This window comes from Cnephaeus nilssonii (genome assembly GCF_951640355.1).
Source record: "Cnephaeus nilssonii genome assembly, chromosome: 3".
Lineage (NCBI taxonomy): Eukaryota > Metazoa > Chordata > Mammalia > Chiroptera > Vespertilionidae > Cnephaeus > Cnephaeus nilssonii.
The window spans coordinates 33,922,081-33,946,721 of NC_137074.1; the positions used below are offsets into that span (position 1 = coordinate 33,922,081).

Consider the following 24,641-nt stretch of genomic DNA (forward strand, 5'->3'; position numbering starts at 1 on the left):
CTGGAACATTGGAGGTTGAGTGACTAGTAGAAGGATTTCATGAGTATAAAAGAGAAAGACCTAGAATGAGTCAGTGACATGAGTGGAAAGCAAGAGACAGAGACAGAATACAAGGAAAAAACAATTGGACATAGCAACTAATAAGACAGAGTTAGCACATGGGATTTCCAGTTGCATTTTCAGTTGGGAGGAATTTAAGTATTAATCACACAGTTTTAAATCCTTTTATATTTAAGATGCAAAATCCTTCATGAGTTATTTTCTGATCTATATTCCCAAGTTCCCAGAAGGATGCCTCATTACTATTTATTTAAAATGTCATGTCTATAAGGCTGGCTCTTTAATGCTTAGTATGGTCTCTATGTTAAACTATTTATCAATTTGACTGCACTTATCTGTATTCATATGATGGCATTGATGAACATAGAAGATTTCTTACTTACTTCTTTATGTATAGAATGAACTACATGGTGTGGAATATATCTGTATGTATATATGTGTATAGATAGATGTATACACACACACACACACACACACACACACATATATATATATATTAGGATATCAATTAGTCACACACTCTAGGAGCTTACAATTGAAGGTCAGGAAAGGCCAGAGAATGTGAATGACGATCTGTTAAGAATAATTTCAGTGACACTAAAGAAACAACCTTTTCCAAAGTAATTATGAAAATAAGCAACACTTTCAGATCTTTTGCAAAGTTGAGTTTTGCCATGGTTGGACTATAGTTGAGCAGTGCAATGTAAGTTCCGACTAGAGTGATCTGAAATGATTCTTCTGTTAAGGAAACCAAAGCTAACAATTTAAAAACAGAACTTTAAATGAATAAAGTACTTCATTGGATGACAAGGTATAAAGAATGCTTCCAATGCACATCATTGGGTAATTAGCAAACTTTATCTTCTGAGGCAGTGATTTATTTAACTTTTCTCATTTTGTGTTCTTAGCTGAGCTACAGTTTTATTTAATTACTAATGGCCTGGGGCACAAAATTAATGCACAGGAGGGGGTCCCTTAGCCCGTCCTGCACCCTCTCCAATCCAGGACCACTCAGGGGACTACCTGTGGGATCAGGCCTACACCTGCAGTCGACATCCCTCTCGCAATCCAGGACCACTGGCTCCTAACTGCTCACCAGCCTGCCTCCCTGATCACCCTAACTGCTCTCCCCTGCCAGCCCGATCCCCCTAACTGTTCTCCCCTGCTGGCCTGATCCCCCTAACTGCTTTCCCCTACCTGCATGATTGCCTAACTGCTCTCTCTAGCACACACACACATACACACACACTCACTCACTCACTCACTCATTCCTCCTTTATCCTTCAAGAGCCTTGCTATCTAATGCACAATAATATTTTCATAATGTTGTTTTCAGGGTTTGTTCTATCAGTAGTGCCATAAGTTCCTTCAGGATCTTAAGCTAATAGGTTTTACACAACAATTCAGTTAATAGCAAATAAAGTTAAAAGAGTTCCCTCTCATGTTTCTGTATTGCATTTTAATATGCTCATTTATATGACCATTGAGTATTTGAAAGTTCTTTTACATAAAAAGATCCCATGAAAATTTCCTTACATTGTTATGCAGATTCAATAGAAAGTAATGAGTATGACCAGAAAGCTATCTTTACTTGGAACCTATTTTTTAAAAGTCAATCTCCATCTCAAGGATGATTTAATATTTCAGCATTACACACACACACACACACACACACACACACACACATACATACATGCACATGTATACTGTATGTACACAATAGAGTAGAGATTATGGTGGGGTTTTTTCCTTAGAATTTTAATTCTTGTAAGAAAAGAAGAACTAATTGTCTGCATTTCTTCATATTTGTCAAAATCTGTTGCTTGCTATAATGATCCTAAAGCACTTCTTGTCCATAGATTCATTGTGGGTATTGATGTATTTTACTCATTTAATAGGTATTGTTATCACAGCCTAATTTTCACAAATGTAATTGTGAAGTACATTTTTACAATTTGGATAAAATAATTTTTACCATTAAATTGACCCATTATGTTGAGTTTCTATAATGGCTCTGTAATAAAGGAATAAATTCAATTTTTAAAAATTAATTCTATAAATTTGTTGAGTTTAGAAATTAATTAATTGAATATATTTAACCAATTTACATGTAATATATCTCTAAATATTTTCTACATAATATACAAATAGTCTATAAAATTGAATATTTTATGAAATACTTTTTATATTTTCTACCAAATTTATACCAAATGCAGTAGAGTAGATGTTTATTTTAAAAGTTATAACAAATATAGTATAAAAACTATTGTCAGAAAAATGAATGAATATGCTTAAAGAGTTATAAAAGTAGTATTTTTTATTCTTTTCTCTATAACTTTAATATATGATAAGCCCTCACTTAATGTCATCCATAGGTTCTGTGACTTTAAGGGAAATGGCCTATAACAAAACCAATTTTACCACAGACTAATTGATATAAACAAGAGTTAAGTTCCTATTATGGCATGTCACTATTATCATGACATAGCATGAAATAATATTATTCTAGGACCTACTACATAAGAAAGTCATTCAGCCCTAACCAGTTTGGCTCCGTGGATAGAGCGTTGGCTTGCGGACTGAAAGGTCCCAGGTTCGATTCCGGTCAAGGGCATGTACCTTGGTTGCGGGCACATCCCCAGTAGGAGGTGTGCAGGAGGCAGCTGATCGATGTTTCTCTCTCATCAATGTTTCCAACTCTCTATCCCTATCCCTTCCTCTCTGTAAAAAATCAATAAAATATATATATTTTTTAAAGTCATTCAGCTGTTACTGCCACCATAATTTCTCTATCTCCTTTTGTTTCTTTTAAAACTTTTTATTTATTTATTTACTTTTTTATTGAATTTATTGGGGTGACATCCTATATAATAAAAGGCTAATATGCAAATTGACTGAACGGCAAAACGACTGGTCGTTATGACTTGCACTTACCACCAGGGGGCAGACAATCAATGCAGGAACTAACCCCTGGTGTTCAGTGCACTCCCATAGGAGGAGCACTGCTCAGCCAGAAACCCTGAGCTGGGCTCATGGCTGGCAAATGCAGTGGTGGTGGCAGGAGCCTCTCCTACCTCCGCGGCAGTGCTAAGGATGTCCAACCACCGGCTTAGGCCTGCTCCCTGTGGGTAGCAGGCCTAAGCCATCAGTCAGACATCCTCTGAGGGCTCCTGGACTGCGAAAGGGCACAAGCCAGGCTGAGGGACCCCCCAAGTGCACAAACTTTGTGCACCAGGCCTCTAGTTGGTTCATAAAATTATATAGGTTTCAGGTGTATAATTCTATAGTACATCATCTGTACATTGCATTGTGTGTCCCACCACTCCAAATTAAATCTTCTTCCATCACCATTTATCCCCCTTTTACCTCCTTCTATCTCCCCCTACCTCCTTTTCCCTCTGGTAATAACCATACAGTTGTCTGTGTCTATGAATATATTGTGTGTGTTTTTAATCCCTTCACCTTTCTCACCCAGCCTCCCCGCACTTCCACCTCTCCTCTGATAGCTGTCAGTCTGTTCTCTATCTATAAGTCTGTTTCTATTTTGTTTATTAGTTTATTTTCTTCATTAAATTCTACATATGAGTGGTACTTGTGTTTCTCAGATTGCCTTATTTCACTTAGCATAATGCTCTCCAGCTCCATCCATGCTGTCCTAAAAGGATAAGATTTCCTTCTTTTTTACCGCTGAGATGTATCATTGGCAAATATGTTCTCCCATTCAGTGGGTTGTTTTTTCGCTTGGTTGATATTTTTCTTTGCTGTGTAAAAATTTTTAGTTAAATGTTAGACTTGAAACCATAAAAATCTTAGAGGAAAACACAGGCAGTGAAATCTTGGACATTTCTTATAGCAATATTTTTTTCTGATATATCACCTTGGGCAAGGAAACAAATGAAAGAAAAAACAAATGGGACCCTATCTCCTTTTTTTCAATTGCCTTTTCCACCTTGTCAATTCAGACCCCTACAACCTCTCCCCTACGCCATTCTTTTTATTGTGCAACATACACTTCTCCTCATTATCAGATTCACTATAAAGCACAGCTTTAAACATTCCAGAAATATGAATCAGAACTTTTCAAAAATCTTCAATTATTCTACACTTTTTTTTACTTTTTTTTTTTTATTGTTGACACTATTATGGATGCCCCCATTTTTCCCTCCTTTTCCCACCTCCACTCAGCCTTTGCCTCCCTTCCCTCTGGTCATCACCACTGTTGTCTGTGTCTATAGGTTATGCATATATGTTCTTTAACTAATCCCTTCTCCTTCTTTCTACACTGTTTTCTAATTGTGCATATCTCCTCAGTTTAGCATTTAAGGTATTCCAAAAGGTGGCCTCAAATTACCTCTAACAGTGATTATTTCTTAACCATGGGCCATTATTGATGAAAATGTACATACACATATATGCAAAGAGTTGCATATGATTTTATGCACAAGTTTTAGAAAAATACGCATGTTCTCCACCCTCATATCCTGCCACTCTGCTACACATACTTTAAATTCCAACCATGTTAGACCATGAGCAACCTGAGGACTGACACAGTGTTTTATGCGAAAGCACATTCTCATGTGCCCCATGATACTATCCCAAATATCCCCACCAAGTAACTTGGCCTCTAGAATCTTTCCCTGAGGTCTCTCAGAATGTTTTCATTCCCTTTATCTGCCCCTTGTTGCCTATTTCCTGGATAACTTGGGGAAGATAAATGTCAATTTTCAAATTTTAGTCTCTACTATTCTTCCTAAAGTATTTTTTTTTAATTCTGGTGGGAAATAATTTTTTTCTTTCTTTTTTTTTTTTTTTTACTAAAGAACATGTACTCACCTTGATGAACATAGGCTTCAGTTATACTTAGATTTAATTCTTATTTTATTTATGTCAAATCAAAAGGGTGTTTCTAAGGTGTCTTTTTATTTTTATTTTCCAGGTTTCTTGAGCACAGGAGATCAGGCTGCAAAAGGAAACTATGGACTCCTTGATCTCATACAGGCTTTAAGATGGACTAGTGAGAACATTGGATTCTTTGGTGGTGACCCCTTAAGAATCACTGTTTTTGGATCTGGTGCTGGGGGTTCGTGTGTCAATCTGCTGACTTTATCCCATTATTCTGAAGGTAACCGTTGGAGCAATTCAACCAAAGGTATTATGCAGGTTGCAAATTTTGACAATTTTGGTGTCTGCATGCCACCACCATCAGTAGTATGTGATGCTCTGTATATATTTCTCTGTTCAAACTGAGTGTCAGGTTGAACTCAATAACTGTTTAAAATTTTGTTTCTTCAGCTTTTATGCATGTTCAGATTTTTGTCAAACTTTCTGTCTCCTGTGGAGCTTGGTAAGAAAGCCCTTTCAAGCACACTTCAGAATGGTTCACATCACAGTTACTTTTCCTTTCTCCAAAGGGTGATTTTTAGGGAATATCAAGGATGTTCACAGTTCTATCATCTCTGTTTATTCAGTAATCAAAATAAAAGACAAGGTGTGTTTTTATTTAAGGATTGTGTATAATCTACTTTTAAGACAATAGACATTTAAAACCCTTTGCTAGTAAGAAAGAAGGAGCTATAAGCTAGTTTGTCTAGAAATGAGATTTTCACTTGTTGTCTGAGTGGAGAATAGATGTCTGATTATTTTGCATGCATGATCCAAAATTGTCAAAGCATTGAGGTCACTAGTAGAGCTTTCGATTTAAAAAAATAGGTCTGAATTTATGATTTTTTTCTATTTTCAACTCCAAAAGTGTTTTTCCCTCCGAAAGCTTGGCAAAGCAGCATGGAGCACTGAGGCTGCTTAAACCCATGAAATGTTTTTCTTGTCTCCATTTTCTGGCCTTGACACCGTTTTTAAGTGCCTGCCCAAAGCTCCTTATGTTATTGTGTGTGTTTTTATTGACTCCCATCTCACCATGAGTTTAGTCATTCATTCAACTTACATCATTAACTTGTATCCTCAAAAACAGAAAGTGTTTTATTGGAGAAGTTTGCAAAAAGAAAAATGGTTTCTTTCCATTTCACACACATAAGAGATGGAAAGATGGAAAATAGACATCAGCATAGGCCATCTTATATTTTGTACTTTTTGTCATTTTATATGTATAAAATATACATTGTCAAGTGTTCATAAAACATCTTATTTTGTAAGACTGAGTTTTATGATATAAGCACCAAATATATTTGTTTTTGGTATCAAAGATACATTTATGTGGAATTTTGAAAAATCAGCGAATTATTAAATGAGTATATGTATTTGGAGAATCATATACTACATATTATTATTATTATTATATCATATTATTATGGACCTCATTATGGACATCATTTCTGTAACATCTCATATGTAGTAGTAGAGTTCTGACTCGAGATGACAAAATGGCACATATGAGAACATTGCCAATTGTATAGAGATTTGGTTGGTAATTAAATGGCTTATTATGAAATAACAAAGTTGTTTTCTTTAATAGAACAGATTATATAGTTCTAGCTAGGGACTACAGTAAGCCAATATTTATCTAGGTTAACATTAGATAATTCTGTTTAGACTTCTTAGGGTCATTTGATTGCAAATGTTCTTTCCTCCTAGGTTTTCTAAAACTTTTTGTAAATGTAAAGCAAACATGGGCACCCAAACCAGTTCCAGCCAGTATAAAACTAGCATTGCATATAAAGAGATGAATCAGTTAGCTCATTGGCTAGCATCGCTATTTATCAATGGATGGTATGGTAAACAGTGGCAAATGGCTATGCAAACAGTCAACAATACAGCATTCCATCAGCCTCTTCAAGGGAATCTGTTCATACCTGGCCACACAAGTGGACTTATGTTTGGTCTAGTCCTAAGCCTATCTCCACACAGCTGCCTGATTTGACCAGGAGATGCTTGGGTGATGTCTGGAAATCATCGGGCTAATTCTGTCTCCAGTGCAGACAGACTTTAAAGTCTGTAAACTCCCCAGAGCTGTAGCAATGCTCAGGCCTATATCAACCAGAAGTCAATCACAGCTTGTGTACACACAACAAGCACTCTCACTAATAAAAAACTACGGTTTTCCCAATACCATCTAGGTGGCATCTTTCAGATTATATTTAATGATAGGTATTTTCTGCAAAATCATTTTATATATATATATAGTTAATGTCATTAAGTCCCTTAAAGGGGAAAAGATATTATAGAAATCACAAGATTTATATTAGTTGTCAAGTTTTTAATTAGTAAAATATTTCTGTGAGCTAATGTTGACACATAGCCTATATAATTTTTTGAAATTATCTGTATTTATACCATTTACTCTAGCATACTTTGCTCTAGCAAACTAAAAATATGTTCTTAAAGATGTCAGAAACCAAAACAAATTTAAATTAGTATGGTTTTTAGAATTATCTAGGAACATATTATAGACTGCATTTTGAATACATATATGCATTTGGAGAAAAATCTAAAATTCTGTTTCTAATTCAGACACTGTTTTAGCACCTTTGTGAAAACTGTTCTTATCTCGTTAACACATATGAATAACTGAGCATGTGTTTAAATAACCAGTCTACAAAGCTGCATTTGGAAAATGGTAACAAATGTACTTTTTAAAAAGAAAATAGATAAATTTAACACAAGGATTTTATTTGAAAATAGCATAATGAGTAGATAAAGTGCATTTGCAAATTTGAATGGCATGCAGTTCTAATCAAACTGCATATGGGGCTGTGATTTGTAATTTTTAAATGCAATTAAGTGAAAAGCAGCGGACCATGTACTTTGCATTTTTTTATGATAAAACATAGCAGTGCACATTCAAAACTGAAAGAAGTTAAATCACACCCAACAAAATCCTCTGCTGATGTTTTTTTCTTTAACCTAGTGAAAATGTTATGTTTGAAAGATGAATATTCAGCATACTATGTCTGACAGGAAGAGCTGAAAAGAGTATGTCTAAAGTGATATTCTGTTTTGTGTGCCTCAGGGCTATCCCCAGGGTATTAGCAAATCCCCAGCCCCAATGTGAGCTCTGAACAATGCCTTTTCAAATAAAATCTGATTAAAACAAGCATGCAGAGCCATTTTGAAGGAAGACATATGCAGCCAAATTGGAGGAAATATCCTCAAAAGACAACAGAAAGTCTGATGAAAAGATAGTGGGGAGAGACTTGGTCCCATCTGGTTGGTTTTGATAATAACATAGGTGTTTACATGATGAGCACAGACAAATGTGGGCCTTTTTACCACTAGTAGTTACATATTCTCCTCCTCTCCTTGCTTACTGCCTGTTTGAGACAGATACAATTTATACTTCTTGATCCCTAAAGTGGTTGTAACTCAGAGCAGAAGACTTAGTTCTCCTCTCTAATTCATTATACCTTGGGGATGCCCTTACGTACCTTCTCTTAAGCAAAAATGTCTTTATCTTTTGTTCTTGAGTTGTATCTGGGTTTTTATATACACGTCTGAAATATCTAATGTTATTGTTTTACCACAACATTATTCAAAGGTCATCTGAAATTCTTTGTTGTTTTTCCCATAGGACTTTTTCAACGAGCAATAGCTCAAAGTGGAACAGCCCTTTCCAGCTGGGCTGTTAGTTTCCAACCTGCAAAATATGCTAGGATGTTGGCCACAAAAGTTGGCTGCAATGTTTCAGATACAGTAGAATTGGTGGAATGCCTACAGAAGAAGCCTTACAAAGAACTTGTTGACCAAGATATTCAACCAGCACGATACCACATAGCCTTTGGACCTGTGATTGATGGTGATGTAATACCAGATGACCCTCAGATATTGATGGAGCAAGGAGAGTTTCTCAACTATGATATAATGTTAGGAGTTAACCAAGGAGAGGGATTAAAATTTGTTGAAAATATAGTAGATAGTGATGATGGTATATCAGCTAGTGATTTTGACTTTGCTGTTTCCAATTTTGTTGATAATTTATATGGATATCCGGAAGGCAAAGATGTTTTGAGAGAAACCATTAAATTCATGTATACTGACTGGGCTGACCGTCATAACCCTGAAACCAGAAGGAAGACATTATTGGCCTTGTTTACGGACCATCAGTGGGTGGCACCAGCTGTTGCTACAGCAGATCTTCACTCAAACTTTGGTTCACCTACATATTTCTATGCCTTTTACCATCATTGCCAAACAGATCAGGTTCCTGCTTGGGCTGATGCAGCTCATGGAGATGAGGTTCCCTATGTACTAGGAATCCCCATGATTGGACCTACAGAGTTATTTCCTTGCAATTTCTCCAAAAATGACGTGATGCTGAGTGCAGTTGTAATGACATACTGGACAAATTTTGCTAAAACTGGGTATGTACCTAAGGAATAAAATTTTCTATAATTTAATACAAAAATCCCTTTAAACATTTACTAGTAAAAATAACATACATTTTGTGCCCAAATGATTTAATAGATTAATAACAGCAGGATATTGTTTCTTTTTTTTTCTTCAAAATTCTTACTGTGGTGCTTCAAAAATTCGTGCTTTATTAGTTCTTACCTTTTAAGAAGTTTATTAAATAAGCTTACATATATATTGCACTCCTCAATAATTAAATTTATTTTGGTGTTTTACTTGAGTAAGACATTATTATTGTTATTCAATAGTGACAAATATTCTTTTATAGTGCTCTCCAATTTGCAAAACTATATGACTTTGGTTCTGCCAGCTACAGGTGGGCATGACAAGTATGATTAATCCCATTTTACAGAGAAGGGACATGAGGCTATCAGAGCCTCTTCTAGATATTAATTATGTCTAATATGTAGCAGTACTAGGACTCAAATCCTCACCTGCCAATTCCAAATCTTATCTTTTCCGCTACTCCATGCTGTCTCTGTTAGTTTGCCTATGAGACAATGAATAGGTACATAAATTTTAAAATCTTTGGGTAGATAGTAGCCCATTTGTAAAAGAATGTGAGGCTTACTCGAATTACATTATCATCCATCAAGCAATCTGCCTGCAATGGGATTTATACTTCTAAATTGACCCAATTGTTGTTAAAACACTCTAAAGCCTGACTGAATTACCTCTTCAATTTGATGTCAACCTAGTACTATTTCTATTAAGAAAATGAATAAAATAATTTAGTTCTCATAATTGCTTTTTTCTTTCTTAGTGACCCAAATCAACCAGTTCCTCAAGACACAAAATTCATCCATACCAAACCCAACCGCTTTGAAGAAGTAGCATGGACCAGATATTCCCAGAAAGATCAACTTTATCTCCATATTGGATTAAAACCAAGAGTTAAAGAACATTATAGAGCCAATAAGGTGAACCTCTGGTTGGAGCTGGTACCTCATCTGCATAATCTCAATGACATTTCTCAGTATACCTCTACAACAACTAAAGTGCCATCAACGGACATCACTTTCAGACCTACGAGAAAAAATTCTGTACCTGTCACATCAGCCTTTCCCACTGCCAAGCAGGATGATCCCAAACAACAACCAAGTCCATTTTCAGTGGATCAGAGGGACTACTCAACAGAGCTGAGCGTTACTATAGCAGTTGGAGCTTCACTGCTATTTCTGAACATCTTGGCATTTGCAGCCCTGTACTACAAAAAGGATAAGAGGAGACATGATGTTCATAGGAGATGCAGCCCTCAGCGTACTACTACCAACGATCTGACCCATGCACAAGAAGAGGAGATCATGTCCCTCCAAATGAAGCACACTGATCTGGATCATGAATGTGAGTCCATCCATCCACATGAGGTGGTTCTTCGGACCGCCTGCCCCCCAGATTACACATTAGCTATGAGGAGGTCACCTGATGATGTTCCTTTAATGACACCCAACACTATTACAATGATTCCCAACACTATACCAGGAATTCAACCCTTACACACATTCAATACATTTACCGGAGGACAGAACAATACGCTGCCCCATCCCCATCCGCACCCCCATTCACATTCAACAACCAGGGTATAGCCAGATAACAGAAACAAACTCTATTTTTTTGATGGATTGCAGTAAAAGATTACTGAAGATTCCTTGGCTTTCAACCTACAAAACTCTTACTATTTAAATAAGGAGGAATATTATGTGAATATACATATCAAGGACTTTGGGGGTTTTGAAAAAATGAATTGTATATATATACACAAATCAACTCTAAAAATGAATTTCAATTGCTTGAAGCAATTGTTCTGAATGATACTTTTTCATTCACATTCAAGAATTAATTTTTTGAAGATTTATGTTACAAAATGGAATTAGGCATGTGGAACACCAAACAGGAAAGAACTATGTCTGAAATATAAAAAAATAAAAATAAAAAACAACCATGAATATGCACAAGGGACACACCAATGGAATGTCAGATAATTTTCACCAGTTTTTATTTGGAGCTGTTTTATTGTGTAGACCATATTTACATATTTGGATAAGTACACAAAACACCAATGCTGTTAATGTCCTTAGCGGAGGCTCATGCTGAAATTTGCCAGTAAAACAGAGAAGTTTAAAGACTGGCAGGTACATTATCACATAAGTGCTGTCAGTATAAAGTTGTGGGGATACAGGAAACTGGATATTTTTAGCACGATGTGCATGATAATCTATATGCTTGGTGGCTGTGCTGCTGATTAAGCCGTAATTAAAATTCTTCTCATCCCATTGGAGTCTTTAATAGAAGCTTCCTCCATCAATTGGCAGAACCGAAAGAAGATTTTAAGGGGCAAAAGTAATTACAATAAAATAATTCACAGTAGTTTTGATAATAGAAGGAATTAGTTCTTAAAGGTATTTGAAGAAACTGTAGGTATAGTGGTGAATACTCGCTGATATGAATCCCAGAACAACAATTTCCTGTGTTCTTAATGTTCTTTTCATTCCCATCTAAATTATTTATAAAGATGTAATCCTAATTGGACATGTGTTACAGGATCCATAATTTGCTGTGGTTTTTGTTACTCTGTATTTTGTTCCTTTTGGTAAGGTGAAGTGTGTCCAAAGAGTTACTTGCAACAGTCTTTTATGAAATGAGGATGCCCCAAATTACCACTCTGGTTATAGCTCTCAGTTAATTGATTTACTCATGTTGCATGACAAAATGTTTACTAATAATAATTCAATATAAAGTTATGTCCCTCCTCACACCACTTATCTTTCTTACTGAGGTCCTGTCACTGGAATTTACTCTTGCAATCTCAGTAGAGTGCAACGTAGATGCAGAACCTAAGAGAGACAACATCTGGGGGATTTTAGTCTTACACGTACATGTGATTTTAAATGAATATTCTAAGACCACAGGAAACTCTTCATCCACTGTTGTTTACCGGTAACAGTATATCACAGACCTATCCAAATGTTTGTATATGTAATCAGATGTACATTTATATTAAAAAATGAGATGGACTTAAAGAGCACATCCTGATAAATACTTTCTCTCTTACCTGTACTATATTTCTATTAGACTAAAGTTATGTGATTTTTTTTTACATTTTTTCAGATGACTAGCAATTTTGATAGTTTGTAAGATAATGCAAAGAACTTTCTCTGACAAACTAACTGCAGTAACAGAAACCTTTCTTTTCAGTTACTCTTTTTCAAGAATGAAAGCTTATTATACAAAAAAAATTGTATACTACTTGATGGAAACAACTTTGTACATCTTGGCCATGTCATTGGTCATTGCGTGAAATAAAGATAAACTGGATAATGACTATTAGTCCAATGATAAGAGACATGATCTTTGCTCATTAAAGAGCTAAAATGTTTATTGCTGTTTTGTCTTTTTTAAAAAAAATGAAAAGAAACATGACTGTCTCAGAGTCATTTTTCTAGACCAATCGAATTTTTGAAGACATTTAGGTAACTTCTTCAGAAAACACACCATGGATTTCCAGGCAAGTCTCATCTCAGATGAAACTGATGAAACTTTAACATTATGAATTTATAAGCCTAGGAATTTGTGGACAAATCAGCTTTGTATTTTTAAATACCTCTTATGGGAAATAAAATGTGCCAATTGTTTTCAGTTAAAATCCCAGGTTCCAATTCTGATCATTGAGGAAAAGGTCTATTGGAAATAAATGGGTGACATTTCATGGAATAAGAATAGATAGGTTCATTTTTAAGGGTGATTGAACTATCATAACGTAATGGACAGAAAGTTATCTTTCTAATAGAATTTAAAAGTGCTGAGCAAGACATTAAGCGACACTAATAGATAAAATCTTCTATTTCAAGGGATTTCTTTGCTTATAATTTCTTCTAATTGTTAACTGTCAGTAAAATGTAAATATTGATCCATAACTTGAAATAAAAATCTATCTTAAAAACAAAAATTCTTCAAAATCCAGAATGATCCACATGCAGTTTTTGCTTGGGGTGGTTATACTTTTAGATTGTGAAAGGCCAATGTAAACTAATAAAAACAATTATTTAGCATTTGCAATATTGTTTAATCAGAAAACTGTCTTTTACTATATTGATTAAACAAAAGATAAAAACAGAAATAGAAATGATAACAAAATAAGGTATGAATGGAATCTTTCATATGCAGTATTTCACCTGGCAAAACAAAACATTCTACTTTAATGATGGCCATATTTATATCCATCTACCTATCTGTTGCTCTAAATTTATCTGTCAATCAATCTACCTATCTATACCATAACTGACATCTATTTTGTATTAATTTACCAAAATGGTTAAGGAAACAAAGCATAGCCCTATTCTTTTTTCTAAATTAATGTAGTAACAACTTTGTGGAAGATAAAGCAGTTCTAGGTTGTAAAACTGTTCCCAAGTCGTGATAAAGTCATTGTGAATGAGTGTTAGCTCCTAGTTTTATAGTTACAGCAGCTAGTTTTCTGAGTGCAAAATGATGTCCCAGAATAAACAGAACATTAAGCACTGTTTTTAAAGCTGAAACATAATTTTAAATGCAAGAAGTATTTTGGATATTGTTATTAATTTTTAACCAATATGTATAAAATCTGTTTATTTAGATGATAATTTTCTTTAGGAAAAAATGTAAGTCACAAAATTAAAAGAATATATTTGGCATTACTTATTAATTTAGATTACCATGCTTCAGATTTAATTGCCAAGTCAAGGCTGCTAGAATTTATACAAACATTATCAACAGATTAATGTTGTTTCAGTGTATGAGAGTGGAAAAAAAATGTGACACATTTCATAGTTTAAATTTCTATTTAATATATTGACTGAACAGGATCTAGTTGAGTACTACAAATGTATCATGAGGTTCATCATTAACTTCATGGAAATTAGAAAGTCATTTGCTAAAGCATTAAATGTATCCCATTTTAATTTGGAGAGATCATGCTAGCAGCTCAAAGCAAAAAAATCTGAGTAATGTATGGAGTATTTCATTCATGTCAAATTTAAACGTTGATTATAATGATGCTATAATTTAGATATTTTTGATCTGTACAGCATGAAAACAGCAACAATTAAAAAAACATATGTAATATTAAACAGGAAACCAGAATGGTACTGATTTTCTTTTTAAAAAAAATGCCAAAACTCATTTGCTGTATCTGTAACAAATCCTTCCTTTTCAGTTATTTCACCTGTTGGTATTCTTTTACTAAAACACATATTAATATCTTGAAAGGATACAAAGAATGTGGTTAAATGTGTTCCAGCTTTAAAGACACTACTACATAGAAATTACTGGGATTCTTTTATTTGGCGAGTTTCACAGAAATATTTCACAGGACAAAATGATGAATGGGATTTTCAGGAAGCTGTCAAACATCATGGCAGTTCTTTGGTGTTTATTTTCTTCTGTTTGATTGGTTCAAAAGACTGGCCTTTTCCTTCAAGTCTAGTAATTAGTTGTTATATACTATCACTTTTTAATGTGAGTGAAAATTAGATAATTTGGTTATACTTGTGAAAACATGATCCCAAATAAATCCAATTAATGGGAACTTCCCCACTGAGATTTTGTTATCATTCATTTAATTATCTTGTCAAGCTTTACTGTTAACAACAATTGTTTTGGCTCTTTAGTCAATAAAGTAAGGGAATTCCTCCAATAGCCTTATACCTCTCCTGCACTTGATACAACAACATACACTGCAAATTTCCATCAGAAGTTTCCAAAGAAATTTCCTACTGACGTGAAACATTTGGTAGACAACTTGATTCTTTTTCATAAGCATTCTGATTTGATTCTATTCTAGCACTTTTCTGTATTTGTTTTCAGGCCAGAAATCAATTCCATTTGATAGGGTTGTGGATTATACAAATTGAAATAACCATGTGCAGGGCATAAGTGCCTTTTTTCCTGGTATTTTATTTATAAACCTTACCGTCTTCCTTTTTTTTTTTAATTTACAGAGCTTGATAAATCTATTTAAAAGGTACAACAGGATGACCATGTAATAAGTTTTCAAAAAGAAAATTTTATTTAAGAGGGTCTTTTCTTGAATTTAATTATATTTTTGTATGATATCAAATGTTGCCAAATGACTTCTGGAAAAAAGCAAAGTGAATTTTTGGAAAGCAAGTTATTCATGCACCTGATTTAATGAGTCATAAGTGTGGAAACTTAAATCTCTAACAAACTTTAACCTTCTCCCAAATACTAGGTAAGTTTAATTGAAAAGAAGTTTAAAGTTGTTAGGGACAATCATAAATTAGATAGACACATAATTTTTTGTCTAGCCAACCATAATGCAGTCCATACTAAATGCTTACAGGATACTTATGAACCTTTCAAATTCATATATTTATAAATGACTTTGTATACCTTCTTCTTTTTTTTTGACTTTGTATACCTTCTTACATATGTACTAATGTCGTAGAATTTAGTCCTCTATAGAAAGTCAAACCAAAATGCAAGTAGTTTTGTGTTTAAGTGAACGATAATTAAAAAGCTTTAAAGAAAATTGTCAAGTCACAGTAACAAAAAATCAGCAGATAAAGTTAAAGCAAAGGGACTATTTTTGAATGCCATGTCCAGGGTGATACCTATATTAGATGGTGTATTTAAAAGGGTTTAGTATTTTTAATTTGTCCTTTGCACACATATCATTTAGCAAATTAATGGGACATATGTCATGTTTTTTGTCAAAGAGGCCATTGGGTTGTCATGATTCCGTTTGTGTTTGGACATCCATGGCTTTTACTAAAAACACGTTTATTATCATAAATAAATATTACTGTGTTTTCCAATTTGTGCTGACTATTTTTAAACTCAGAAATAATGTCTTCTCTGTTTGACACACGGAAAAACATTTCCAAGATCAATGTTCTCCTGCAACTTCTTTGAACTGCCCACACATGTGCTGACAGTTCTGATTTGATGGGAACAATATTTTATGGTCTGTTCACCTCTTGGTGAATGCAGGGAGAGAAGTTGAAGAATAAAGTTTGGTATCTATGATACAATTGTTACACAACTTGTCAGAAAAGCAAGAGAAAAATGTAAGGTGAAAAAGAAAAAAATGGATTAAGGAAATGAGAAAAAAAAGAAAAAAAATTCTGTTTTAATTTAATGACTTTCTGCCTTCAAATAGTTTTGTAATAGATTTATATGACAGGATATTAAAAAAGAGAGCAAAGAAATTTAAATAAACCCCTTTAAACCATAATCTATTGTCCTTAAAGAGCAAAATTAATAACATTTAGAAAGAAATAAGAAATTTAATCCATGATCCAAGTCTTGGTTAATTTGTGTAACTGGAAACAAACAAAAGAACAAAAATCTAGAGTGATATATTTCCAGCCTTGTACTATCTACTTAATACTAATCTTGGTAGAGAAGACTAAATGAAGTATTGGCATCTCTTATCTGAATATAGCCCAAAGATAAGAATATAGTAAACAAATAGGACATGAGAGAATTTTCCTATACATGGCCAATATTGATAAGAATCAGTATTTCCAAATCACTAAATAAAATAATTGGCATTGCTTTGCAGGTCTCTGTGGCTGCATATGGCTATCAATATCAAATAAATAATGCAAAAACACATTACAAGGATGTCTCTTCCCATAAAAGGTTTTGATGTTTTGTAGAATTTGATGATTAACATTTTATATGATTTCATTTTCACTACATTTTTATATTTCCTTACAGATTACATAATATTATTCCTGAGTTCAAAAAAGAAAAAGAAATCCCAATCTAGTCTGTAAATGTTCATATGAAAGCAGCATTTCCAATGGAGTGCTATAATTTGATGCACTTCTTACTGCCCCAGTCATGGAGAATTGACTTTGAACATCCCCTTAGAAGCTTTCTATCTGTCTCTTGAAAATATTAAATTTCACCCTCAGAGCTAACTTCTTCTGCACTAGAGGAAATCTTCCCACCAATATGGCAGCTTCAATTTTCATGCCCTCTCCCATTATTATTTATGCCTTCTCCAAGGGTGTGGAATGTGTGGGGAAAGGCTTAAGATGATGTAAATAAATGGTACTTCAGGCTGTTTAGAAGCTAGTGAACATCAATCAAGCAATGATAGGAATTTGTCATTCACTCAACAAATGGTGCCGGCCGTTGCCAAACAGTATGTTGTTAGACAACAGAACAAATCTCTGTCTTACCTATTAGCATACAAGTATGGCCAAGCGCGGAATAACTATAAATACAAACTATTCAGACCATCTTTTTGTGCTATCCACTGTACCAGATCGTTACACAATACCTTGTTTTATCTATAGGGGTGGGTATAAGTAGGTTCACAGTTGAGTTATTTTAAAATATTTTGTATGTCTTAAATGGTAAACATAAAATATTATTTGAATCCTATTGAGCAAGTCCATCAACAAAGGCAGGTGTGTGTCCATCATTCCCAATAATAATTATGGCCATGTCTGAAGCCACACTGGGCTATGCCACAGAATATGAAATATTCAGCTTAATATTCTACCCAAATATGTGGTTATGAACTCTAGCATTGCACAACACCATGGTTCTGGAATTCTAAAGCAGGTGGCTGCAGTTGAGACCATTTGAAATGTTTTCCTTATATTGATCAACTATTCTATTTTTTTCTTCTAAAGGTCCTAAAGTCTCCATCACCTGACTTTTGTTTTCCAAAAATTGAAAACAATTATTATATCTTGCATGAGTCATTTTTCTTATCAGAACAAAAATTTTAATTTTCATTACAAAATAATTTAGTCTTTTTACCATACTAATCATTGCTTTTTAAAATATTTTTACAAGCCTAAGCTTCTTAGGAAGTGTGAAGTCTAGGATTAAATATATAATTGCTTCAAGCATAGGTATATTTACTTAATAAAGACTAGATCCTTAGTTAATAGAGACTACTATTCACTCTCTTATTATAGAACTAGAGGCCCAGTGCATGATTAAATCATGCACGTGTAGGGTCCCCTAGGCCTAACCTGCCATCCAGGCCGTATCCACTGCCCCGCAAAGCCTAGCACGCTCCGCGGACACTGCTAGCAGCCTGATCCCAGCTTTTGATGGCAAGGGGTCCGCTGGTGCTGGAGCGGACACACAGCTCCCCGCTTTCGATCACGGGGGAGCTGGCTGACTGTCCGCTGGTGCACCAGGCCTTTCGAAAGCCTCTGGCGTGGCGGAGCCTTCTGAAAGGCCTGGTGCCGGAGCGGACAGACACCCAGCTCCCCTGCTTTCGCTTTCCATCGCAGGGGAGCTAAGTGTCTGTTGGCTGGTGCCGGAGCGGACACCCAGCTTCCCGCTTTTGATGGTCCGCGGCGGGACGTGGGCTCGCTGCCCCAGAGGCCCCTTCTGTGCTGCAGCACAGCCATGGCGCAGATGCTGTGCTCGCGCTGCCACTGGCCCAACCGGCCACCCCGACCACCCCAAGTCCCGCCCCCTGCGCCTCCTGGCCAATCGTGGGCATAGCGAAGGTACGGTCAATTTGCATATTTGTCTATTATTAGGTAGGATATCTCCTTTTAATATAACTTATGGTAGTATTACCTTCTTTAGTGGCTACATCAAATTGGCAGTTCAGATTGAAATCTATTCCCTATTAAAATGCCTTAAAATTTCTACATGAACTGCTGTTACATTAAGCAAATTCTGCCTTCATGCAGTCCTTGATCATTTGAGTTTTACTTCTTCTTCAGGATATTAAAAACTATCAAATTCCACTTCATTCAATTCAGCACATTGTTTTAGCCTATGAATATCTTTTGATCCATCCCATAGCCATGAAATTCCATAAAGTGGTAAACATATCCTCTATCTTCACTCGGGTCACTTGTTAAAAAAACTAGAGGCCAGTGCACAAAATTCATGCACGGGTTGGGGTTGTCCCTCAGCCCAGCCTGTACCCTCTCCAATCTGGGAACAATCCAGGACTGCTGGCTCCCAACCGCTCACCTGCCTGCCTGCCTGCCTGATTGCCCCTAACCACTTCTGCCTTCCAGCCTGATCACCCCCTAACCACTCCCCTGCCAGCCTGGTCAATGCCTAACTGCTTCCCTGCTGGCCCAATTGCCCCTAACTGCCCTCCCTTGCCAGCCTTGTCACCCCCAACTGCCCTCCCCTGCAGGCCTGGTCATCCCTAACTGCCCTCCCCTGCTGGCCTGGTCGCCCACAACTGCCCTCCCATGCCGACCATCTTGTGGTGGCCATCTTGTGTGTTAGAGTGACAGTCAATTTGCATATTACCTTTTATTATATGGGATACTGTTCAGAATCAGGTAGAAACAAAGCTGTGGAATATTAATAGAGTGTTACAGAACTGAAAAAAGCAAAAGCTGACATTTACTGAGCACTTACTATATTCTAGGTTCTATATCACATCTTAAAATATAACACCACATACAACTCTCAAAATACCAATGCTTTTAGATGTACTTATTCATTCTTTTACAGATACATATTAGTGACCTACTCTATATATGAGTCACTGAACTACTAGTGATAGAAAAGTGAATAAAATGTAGATTTTGTTCTCCCATTACTAGCAACCAACTGATTAATTCTTCATTTTATCTATACAGATAGCACAGTAAATTATTATATATATTTGAAGAATCTATTTTCTTCCATTTAAAATATTTGAATGGCAACATAGTCATCCATAGTAAAAAAAAAAAAAAAAAAAAAAGGGCGGGGGTGTAGGGCAGGGGTGGATAATTACTCTAAGCTTTCTATGTGGTGATTTCTAAATTACTGGTGCTTTATGTCAGAAGATAAAATAAATTATAGAAAAATAGTTTCTGCCACTATGATATTATCCCCAACTCTCACAGCTAACACCTGTTACAATTAAGATGTTGATTTAGGCAGTCAAATGTAGTCTTCAAAGGGGATTGCTTAATAGAAACAATAATGCATGTTCAAGGTAAAAGAAAAATTAAAAAAATATTTTACAATTACTAACTTGTATATGTATTTCTATAAATATTCCATTCATAAACAAATATGTGCAAATATTTATTGTTGATATATGTATGTGGGAACATATTATATGTATATATTCTTTTCTTAAGTCATCTGGAAATGATCCATGGGAATATACTATATGTCTGCTTTAGAGAAAATCAAAGTAAATAAAAATAAGTCCCAAAATGAATTATACTCTAAAACTGTTCCAATCAAAATTGCAACAGAGTATGTTTGTTTATTTGTTTGTTTCCAGACCTTACATGGGTGAACATCAAGAATATCCAAGATTATTTTGAAGCAAAACAATAAGGAGCAATTATTTCAGCTAATATATTTCAAGAGTTAGTATTAAGATATAGTGATTAAAACAATGTAGTATTAATTCAGAGAGAGAGAAATGGAGAATAACAGTGAACTCATAAACAGATTTATTAAAAAGAAGGGATTTGGTGTATGTTAGAGTAACGTTAGAGGAAAGGATTAACTCTTCAGGTAAAAATAGTTGTCTACATGGGAGAAAATAACCTCTGTGTTACACTACACATAAAAATTAATCCATAAATTAAAGATATAAATGTGAAAAGAAAATTTTAAATGTTTTAGAAGAACAGATAGGAAAATATTATAATGTACCTGAAGTTGGGAAGAATTTATTAATTAAGACATTAATAATATTAACCAAAAAGAAAAGGATACAAAATTAAAATTAAATCTTAATGCATAGATAATGAGATTGGTAAAATAATGACAATCACATACTGAAAGTAAATATTTAAAAAGCACATAAGCAATGAAAGATTAATTAAGGAGTCAAATAGAAACTCCTATAAGTCAATAGGGAAAAGACAATCCATAAAAAAAATGGGGCTAATTAAATACTGTGGACTGAAAACATCTGTTTCTTCCCTCTCCATAATACTCACAAAAAATATAAAGGGTATAAAAAATACATAAGTAATCAGAACAAGAAGAATAGAAGAAAATTAAATAACAATAATAACAGGTGGGGAGTTCTAAAAAGTTTTTGGAAGATAAAAATTAGACAAACTAAATGATATTTAGGAAATAATATAACCTAAAACTAATAACATAAATCTTAATTTAAAAAGTTAAGAGATACTTTACTGGAATTCAAGAAAGAATATACATAAAAGAGAGAATGATTTAAAAGTGAATATTACAATCAAAGAAACACAGGAACAAAGAATGCTTTAAGAAACGTTTAAAAAATAAGTGCCTAAAGATAAAAAGAAGTTAAAAAGGAAGAAAAGTCCAAAAATAAAAATGAAGGAAGAAATAAAATGATTCAAGGGTAAATGACTAAGAAGATAAAGACTTAACATATGTTTATATTGAATCTTCAAAAAGATAAAATGAAATAAAATACCAAAACAGGAAACAGGATAAATAAAGTAAAAACAATAATTCAAGCCCTCGCTGGTTTGGCACAGTGTATAGAATGTCAACCTGCAGACTGAAGGGTCCCAGGTTCGATTCCATCAAGGGATCCTGCCCAGGTTTCAGGCTCGATCCCCATTAGGGGGCATGCAGGAGGTAGCCGATCAATGATTCTCTCTCATCACTGATGTTTCTATCTCTTGCTCCCTTTTCCTTCCTCTTTGAAATCAATAAAAATATATTTTGAAAAAAACTATAATTCAAGAAAACTTTCTCAGTGTAATAAAAAAAAGATATTGGAATTATATTTTGAAAGGATGGACTGAGTATTTAAGAAAACTGATTTTAAAAATGACCAATATTAAGACATATTCCAGTAAGGTTATTAAATATCAAAGAAAAAATGACTTTAGGCATTTACATCCAAATAAAAACACCAAGTGTCTTATAATGGAGACTCTCATAATTAGATTATCATCAGATTTTTTTAAAAGTGATGCTTTATGCCAGAAAAAAATTGAGTAGCATATATATACTCAATTTTTATACTCAATGATTAACTATCTTTACTTAGGATACAACTATGAGGCTACAGACAAAGTGCTATCCATATCCAAGAGCCCAGAGACTACTGTTCTCATGAACACTTCCTGATAAATTTACCAGAAAATGACCTTCAAACAGAAAAGTGACATTGATGTAAGAGCTAATGATAGTCACTCAATACATATTTATTCAAAGAAGTATGACTAAATGAGGGTTATAAGGTGGACAGTACATTATACAATGACTATATACTTTGACGATGTAGATATAGTAGAAACATTTACAATGTGAGGAGAGTAGGAAAATCATATGCAAAAATGTTAATTGCATTCAGTAATGATATTGTTGAAGGCATTGCCATTGCTATCCTGAGTCTGTTAATCAAATGAGAGATACAACAAATGAGGATGTTGTAATATACTAGATCTATCACCTTCACTGTCTTCTGTCTTTGAGAACCAGCAGTTTAAATGTGGAAGAAAAGATATTCTGATGCAAGATAGAAGAGGTTAAGGAAAAATCCTGTGGTTTGTATATTAATGTCTAAGTATCAGAATAAACACTAAAAAAGTTATGCAAATAATAATCAAGCCAGTAGCAATGGCTTGATTATTATTTGCAATCCAAGGCCCAGATGTACAAGATAAACTTAGAATATCTTGTCAGAGAGACTTCTACATTATATCGAAAGGAACCAACCTGATAAATATTTCACTATTTGAAGAGACAATTTGAAAATCAATAAGGGTAACTTCAATTTATTGAAACAAATCAAGTGGAAATCCATAAGTTATTAATGGTTAAAAAAACACTTCTGTCACGGAAGGTAACTGGAATTCAACTCATTGTTTTGAAAATTAATTAATATAATGAAGCATTGAACAAATTGCCCTACCATTCCTCTAGGAATTATATAGATAGCCAAATAGTAGATGAAGGGAATTTATTCTTTATAGAAATATTTCAGTTAATAAAAGAAGGAACCATTGTATTAGAATTTCATCCTTTTTTCACTCCGAATGAATTAATGGATATAACTATTGAGTATCAATGGCTGGTAACATCATAAAAATAAAGACAAGCAATCTTTGCATACCTCCTAGCCATGTAGGCTTTTTCTTATACAACACCACCTCTGAAGAGGACTTGCACCTAAAAATAAACCTGCATCTTACAAAGTCTCTAGGTCCAATTATCAGGAAATATATAGGACAAAGGAGCAGGTTAAAATACACGATGGGGATGAAATCAGAAAAATTCATACCACGGAAAAATTTATCAGTTGTTTCCTGGTTTCTTCAATGAACAAATGCAAGAAAAAATATGGCAAGATAACATGTAGATTAAAAGAAACTTACAAATAATTAAAACTTGCAAAAGTTAAAAAAAAAAGAACCCCCAAAATGTTGATTTTTTTTTATAGGAGAGAAAAGAAGTTGTATTGAGCGGACGCATATGCAATATGGAAGGCTTTGGTGGTGGTTTGCAAAGTTGCATTTCTTAATCTGGGTGTGTGTTTTTGTTCCCAGAGTATATCTCTAACAATGATGTATTAAACCAAACATTTATTTCATGAGGATTTTCTGTACCTGTGTTATAGTTTACAAAAATGAATAAAAATGATTGAAAAAAAAAGAATTAGTACATAAAAAGTTTTCAGACTTAAATGACATGAGTTTATTAATTGGAAGGACCTACCAGTTGCCTAGTATGATGGATGGGAAAGGCACCCAACAAGGTATAGGGTCATGAACTGTCAGAACATCTGAAGAAAAAATGGTTCCTAAAGATTCCAGAAAGGAAGAAATGGGTTCTCATCTTAACATCAGCTCCTGAAGCTACAAGAGATTGAATAAATGCCTTCAAACTTTTAGGGGAAATTATGATCAACCTAGAATTTTATATGTAAACTAAATATTAGTCCAGTGTATCAGCCCAAGAAGGCATGGATCTACGAGAGAGAAATGGAGGGGAACAACCAGGATGCCTGCTTAAGAGACCAAAGACTAATTGGTCTTGCTCAGAGTGTGACACTAGGGACCCAGGTAGAGATGTTGCTAGAATACAATTGAAACTGATAAAGTATCATTATGTTAAAAAATAAAGCGTTATTTGTAAGATTTTCTAATTATTTTGCTGACTTTTGGGAGGGTGTAGAAAATTAAGTAGCAAATGAAATGATCATTGTAAATATAGAAAACAAAAAGTACTATAAGACATGGAATGTAATCCTTGAACATATATTTGTGCACATCAAAGAAAATACACTAAAGGGATAATTCTTACAAATAGAAAGGTGG

The 24,641-nt window shown here is 34.4% G+C and overlaps 1 protein-coding gene across 4 annotated transcripts in view; it reads left to right on the forward strand.

Moving 5' to 3' along the window:
- NLGN1 (neuroligin 1) overlaps positions 1 to 11,006 on the forward strand; it is a gene marked incomplete at both ends in the record, with an annotated part of 670,466 nt that extends 659,460 nt beyond the window's left edge. For 3 of the 4 annotated variants that reach the window (XM_079766858.1, XM_079766857.1, XM_079766859.1), the window contains 3 exons: positions 4,997 to 5,209; positions 8,582 to 9,371; positions 10,184 to 11,006. In XM_079766858.1, the coding sequence (XP_079622984.1) occupies positions 4,997 to 5,209; positions 8,582 to 9,371; positions 10,184 to 11,006 (1,826 nt within the window). The remainder of the gene's footprint in view (positions 1 to 4,996; positions 5,210 to 8,581; positions 9,372 to 10,183) is intronic. The other variant, XM_079766860.1, reaches the window with a different exon arrangement.
- Between the last annotated feature and the right edge of the window lie 13,635 nt (positions 11,007 to 24,641).